Below are 6,600 nucleotides of genomic sequence, written 5' to 3'. Positions count from 1 at the left end.
GGGTTTGGGCAAAGTCGCCTCCGCGTGCCGGTTTGGCCCCGCCCCGTTCCGAATTTGGTGTGATATGTCATGGGCACGTTTGCACTATCTAATTTGGTTTTTTTTTTTTTTTTTTTGCAAAGGGCTTTATTAAGTCGGGGGATGGGATATTAATATGCTCAGCAGAGTCGAACCCACGACCTCTTCAATAAGAGGTATTGGTTTCAACCACTAGAACAGCTTTGTTTTGGCTATAATATTTAATTGTTAAAAAAGTATAATTAATATCATTATAGCCTTATTGGATACTTTTATTTTTAAAAAGAAAACCTATTGGTAGGAGATTTGATTGATACTTTAATTCGTTTTATTATAGTAGTATTAGAGGATAACTTAGGGTGTGACATTGAGATATTTCCACATATTAAAAGTTATCAAGGCGGCTAAGTTCGTGGAGATGACCATGCTTCACTTAAGTAGATGTGATTTACACTATCTAATTATTAAAAGGATATAATTAATACTTCACATTATTAAAGGGTACTTTTGTTTTGTTTTAGGGTGACACATTATTAGGGGATACCTTGGAGAATGACATTTAGAATTTCTCATATATAAGTTTATACTTCACATCATATTAAAGCATTTTTTTTGGGTCTTGAAAAGCAAATAGGAATTTATTAATGGGAAGTTTAATGGATTTTTTTTTCTTTTTGGTAAAAGTTTAATGAATCTTTTAATGTGTTTTAGAGTGACATCAATATTAGGGGTTAACTTAGAGAGTAACATTGATCTAAAAAAAAATTCAAAAAAATAAATAAATTAACTCCAAAGGTTTTTTTTTAGGGGTATAAAAACGAAACAATCCAACTCTCTAATCATTGCAAATTGCAACCATGAAAAACCTCTCTTGCTCCTCATTTCTAACTTTTCCTCTTCTCCTTGTTCTTTTGTCCATTCTTAGTCCTTTCGTATGTTCAACACCCCCGAATTCTTTGTCCATAGACTCTTTTCTAGTAGTGGAAGATTCAAATGTTCTCATCTCTCCAGACAAGTCATTCACTTGTGGATTCTACCCAGTAGGCAAAAATTCATTCTATTTCTCAATTTGGTTTACCAATGCACCAAACAGAACTGTTGTATGGATGGCTAATCGAGACAGGCCTGTTAATGGCTATGGATCAAGAATTACATTGGAGAGAGATGGAACAATGGTCCTAACCGATCTCCATAACACAACTGTTTGGTCCACCACCACCACCACCAACACCACTGGAAGTAATGTGGAGAAGGCTGAACTCTTGAACTCTGGAAACCTTGTCCTGACAGACCCACAAGGCAATATCTTATGGCAAAGCTTTGAGCATCCCACTGACACTCTTCTCCCTGAGCAACTGTTCACAAAAAATATGAAGTTGATTTCTGCAATGGCAGAAGGTATGTTTTCTTCGGGATATTATAGTTTTCTCTTTAACACTGACAATGTTTTGACTTTAATATATGAGGGGCTTGAAATTTCAAGTATCTATTGGCCGGATCCAAATCCTGCCCTTACTATATATCAAGAAGGAAGAACAAACTACAATAATAGCAGAATAGCCATGCTTGACGATTTGGGTAATTTTGTATCCAGTGACCTATTGAAATTTTCTGCCTCTGATGTGGGGGATGGGATTAAGAGAAGACTTGTGATGGATTATGATGGTAATCTGAGACTCTATAGTTTAGATGAGTTAACCATGTCATGGGTTGTATCTTGGGAAGCTATCACACAACCTTGCACCATACATGGACTGTGTGGCAGAAATGGAATCTGCATTTATACACCCAAACCCCAGTGTTCATGTCCCCCAGGGTATGAGATGACAGACCCATATGATTGGAATAAAGGTTGCAAGCCTAAGTTCAACCAGAGCTACAACCAAGCTCAAGCAAAATTCGTGAAGATACCACAAACAGATTTCTATGGATTTGACTTTGCTTTCCAAGCACCTCTATCATTTGCAGCTTGCAAGGAGCTTTGTTTGAATAGTAGTGATTGTCAGGGCTTCACATACCGCCTAACAGGGGATGGAACATGTTTTGCAAAGAGTGCACTCTTCAATGGGTACAAGTCTCCAGACGTTTTAAGCAGTGCTTATTTGAAGGTTCCTGCAAGTTTGGATACATCAGAAGACTCTGCCCCTAGAGGATCTGATGCCTCTTGCAGATCCATTAGACTAGAAACTCCTTCAGGTTATTCAGCAATGTATGACACAGGGAGTGGAACGACAAGATGGGTTTATCTATACTCATTTGCTGCAGCCATTGGTGCTGTTGAAGTTGTTTTTGTTTGCTTGGGTTGGTGGTTTCTTTTTAGGATGGGTGTGCCTAAATCAGTGGAGGATGGATACCAAGCAATATCCAGTCAGTTCAGGAAGTTTACTTATGAAGAGCTGAGCAAGGCAACCAATAAGTTCAAAGATGAATTGGCGAGGGGAGGCTCAGGGATTGTTTACAAAGGAGTTTTGAAGGATGATAGAGTAGTAGCAGTGAAGAAATTGGGAGATATAATCCAAGGAGAGGAAGAGTTTTGGTCTGAAGTGACTACACTTGGGAGAATCAACCATATGAACTTAGTGAGAATATGGGGGTTCTGCTCTGGTAAGGTCCAACGGCTCTTGGTCTATGAGTATGCAGAGAATGGTTCATTGGATAAGTACTTGTTCTTCAATGTCTCTAGTAGCAATAGCCACAACACTAATAAACCCACTTTACTAGATTGGAAGAAAAGGTTCAGAATTGCTATAGGGGCAGCTAAGGGTTTGGCATACCTTCACCATGAGTGTCTTGAGTGGGTTATTCACTGTGATGTGAAGCCTGAAAACATCCTATTGGATGCTGATTATGAACCAAAGATTGCAGATTTTGGACTTGCAAAACTGACTCAAAGAGGTGGAACTGGTTCTGAGTTCTCTAAGATCCGTGGAACAAAGGGGTACATGGCTCCAGAATGGGCGTTGAACCTTCCTATCACTGCAAAGGTTGATGTTTACAGCTACGGAGTCGTGCTTTTAGAGATTGTCAAGGGCATTCGGCTCTCCAGTTGGGCTTTGGGGGATGAGGATGCTGAAATGACAGGGCTCACAAGGTTTTACAGTGAAATAAAAAGGAGAATTGGAAATGGAGAAGACTTATGTGTGGAGAATGAAGTGGATCCACAATTGAAGGGAAAGTTCAATGGTAATCAGGCAACCGTGATGGTCAAGATTGGGGTTTCATGTGTAGAGGAGGACAGAAGCAAGAGACCCACCATGGATGCAGTAGTTCAAGCTCTACTAGAATGTGATGATGAACTCTTAGTCCATTCAGGAAACATCATGTAATAACAATCTGTGTCTTATTTTAAATCGTTAGCTGTATGTTTTCTGTAGTTCTCAAGTTGGTTTGTGTCTTGTTTAGTGGTTATCTCCATCTCCTTCTGTTGTAAAACTCTAGGAACATTGTAATGGAGTTTCTAATATATACGTTATGTTGTGTCAAGGTATGGAATGCATTGATGGTTACCTATGCCTCTTCATCTCAAGCAATGGTGATGCAGCTTCGACTTCAATTGAATAAGTCGTAATATAGGTTTGCATTCAATGTTATTTGTACTACAATGACATTATCTATTCTTTAATATGTTGGCAAAAAAAAAAGAAAAAAGAAGAAGTTTCGTGTATGAGACCTATCCGATAAATAAAACACATTAATTTTCCAATCTACATATTGTAGCAGAGCTGGTAAACTTTTCCTCATCTGCAAGCTTCGGTTTCTCCTTCTTGACTGAATTTTTTTCAACTCTTCAAGGACAATAGGATAATGACACAATGGTTAAAGGATATTTCTTGGGAAAAAAAATGACTTAACTGAAAATGCAAAAATAATATACTATTCTACAATTTTAGGTGATATGTTAGTGTTATACCAATTCATCAAACATTTTCCATGTGTGTTTTTTGTCAATCTTCTTAGTGTGTCTCTCAAAATTTACAATGCATTAAATTAATTTGATTGTTCTTAATTATGACTATCTATTTTGAGCTGTCAACCCAATTTGATTCAAATTCAATTATAATTGCAATTGATTGATATATATCCAACATGATTTGATTCGATTTGGTCCGATCCGATTAATTCAATCAATCTGTTATCCGATATTTGGTTTCAAGTACCAATTGACACCAAAATAAATAGGTTTCACAAATATCACAATATACGAGAAAATGCTGAGATACAAGTGGAATTTGAAAAGAAATTGAAAATACTCAACCTTTTTCCTTTTGGAAGGAAAACTACTCAACCCAATAAATTGGAGTTACAAACCGAGTTCCTCGAGGGATCCAAACTCTTCACGAGAACCGGAGTCAGTGATTGGGAAAATTTAAAAACCGAGTTCTTCGACCTGATCCAAAATCTTATTTTGATATAAGTGAAAATTAAGAAATACTGAGACTAGTCAACCCTATTACTAGAAGTTGGTTTACAAACTGAGTTCCTCAACGGATCAAAATCTTCAAGAGAATTAGAGTCAGCAATTGGGATAATTTTAAAGGGAAGGTGGTAGTAGGATGGCCAGAATATAGCAGATTTTCAACCCGTGATCTTATTTGATCTTATTAGATTGAAGTCTTTTATGTGTGGGTTCTCTTAGTAGAATATAAACTAATGTTGAGTTTTCTTAGTGTGAAAAAATACGTCTTGGTCCCAAAGCAATTAATACTGTCTTTCACCATTAAATTTTTCAAAATTCAAACTTGAAAGCTCCAAACTAACTCTTAGCTACATAGTTTTTTTTGTTTTTTGTTTTTAGGAAATAAAGACTTTATTTATTTAACTGAAATCCCTGCGAGATTTTACACATTAAAGAGTCAAAAAGTAAAATCAAAGATAAGAAGGGGGAGAGGATAAATGGTACATGAACCAATCCTGTGAGATGGCCGTTGATTTAGCAAGTTCATCGGTTGCAAAATTGGCTTCTCGAGGGATGTAGGAGAATGAACACTTTGTAAAGATGCTGCTTAGCTTGAGGATATCGAAAATTAGGTGTGAGATTTTCCAGCTTCCACAAGATGAGGGTTGTGTAAGAGAGAGAACAAGCGATTGGTTGTCGCTCTCCACTTGGATATGAGTGATCTGGAGGTCGAGGGTAAGGCTGAGACCTTATCGAATCGCTTGTGCCTCGGCAGTAAGAAAGTCCTGACAGTCCATGCCTTGTCCAAAAGCAAACACTACTTGATGAGAAGAGTCACGTGCGAAACTACCAATGCCCGAGCATTTTGGATTAATAAATGATGAGCCATCCACATTAATTTGATCCTACCCGGAGTTGGAGGTTCCCACCGATGATGACATCCGAAGCTTGGGTAGTTTGGAAGAGTGGGTAACTGTCGAGTAATATCCCCAAAGTGCCCAAAGGGCGATAAGGATGTGAAAAAACTGCATTCTGTGAGGGGAAGAGCAAGCGGTAGCTACATAGTTGACATGCCTAAGAACATAAGAAACATGACCCTCTCCAAACCTATTACATAAATCACAAATATAGTGGATTACCCAAAATAAAAAATAAAAATAAAGTTACTAAAATCTATAATTAGGAACTCAATATCAATAGAAGGCTCTGGGCGAGAGAAAAAGAAAATAGAAGGCTCTGAGGCTTGAGGAAGTTCACAAGCTCCAAGTAGTCCAACTCGAAAAAAAACTTCTCCAACCTTCCCCTAAGCGTGTCTAGTAGAGTTGTTCAGAGAACCTAAGCATCGGCCATCAATGCTAAATGGTCTGTACTGGGCTTAGAGACAGCTAGCATAGCTTCCCCCTTGAATTGAATGCTGGATGGGCTGTACTGGGCTCAGAGACGGCTAGTATTCGTTCCCCCTTGAATTCCTAACAACAACCCCCAATCTCGCCAGGCTTGTCTTCTTCTTCTTCTCATAAGGCATCAACAAGAGTCGAACTCGTATCTTTTCACTAAGAAGTATTGGTCTTACCAATTGAGCAACCCTGCATTGGCAAGCTCGTTTCGATACCAAAGGCTGCATCCACATTGATTTAATGGGCAAATCTAGGTGGTGGGCTCCAAATCTGTTGTGGGCTATTGATTTGGCCGGTTGGGCTCCGGTTCCTTTTAATTTTCTGGCTAGAAGAAATTCATCTGCAGCTTTCCAAGCAAGTCGGCCCACTTCTTCTGGGCTCGAGCTAATGGTTGGTTTTTATTAACGTCTAATAACTTCTCCACGGTCACCTGCGACATTTTTTCCAATTTAAAAACCTGAGTTCTTGACCGATCTAAAATCTTTAAGAAAAGCTACAGAGACATGGTCACACCGTGGCCACTTTCTTCAAGTCATCACCTATAAATATCTTAGGCGGCTATATTGACTGAAATTGTTTCAGTTATGTGCATTGACCTTGGACCTTGCGTTCAAAATTTTGATTGAAATTTAAAAATAAAGAAAATTTTGATCAAAATTTCGATCCGACAGTCTGAAATGTTTAGCATTACGATCATGCACATCAAATGAGAGCAGGGTCTTTGACAAGGACGAGTGCACGGCAATGCTTTTTTTTTGTGGGGACAAAACAAGCATGATAATGCTTGTA

At 38.3% G+C, this 6,600-nt stretch overlaps 1 protein-coding gene across 1 annotated transcript; it reads left to right on the top strand.

The window, feature by feature from the left end:
* The first annotated feature begins 128 nt into the window (after positions 1-128).
* LOC149027841 (putative receptor protein kinase ZmPK1) lies at positions 129-3,344 on the top strand. Its single transcript, XM_089166386.1, has one exon. The coding sequence runs from the start codon at positions 876-878 to the stop codon at positions 3,342-3,344; it is 2,469 nt and encodes an 822-aa protein (XP_089022512.1). The 5' UTR covers positions 129-875.
* Positions 3,345-6,600: the final 3,256 nt, after the last annotated feature.

Source organism: Hakea prostrata, chromosome 1 (assembly GCF_041222555.1).
Source record: "Hakea prostrata isolate BN-2017 chromosome 1, UWA_Hpros_2, whole genome shotgun sequence".
NCBI classification, from domain to species: Eukaryota; Viridiplantae; Streptophyta; class Magnoliopsida; order Proteales; family Proteaceae; genus Hakea; species Hakea prostrata.
The sequence above is the reverse complement of the archived record's forward strand: the minus strand, read 5'-3'. Positions and strand labels throughout refer to the sequence as shown.

Bases quoted from the DNA above. Each gene is read 5' to 3' on its own strand.
- LOC149027841 (XM_089166386.1), top strand. From the start codon at position 876: ATGAAAAACCTCTCTTGCTCCTCATTTCTAACTTTTCCTCTTCTCCTT.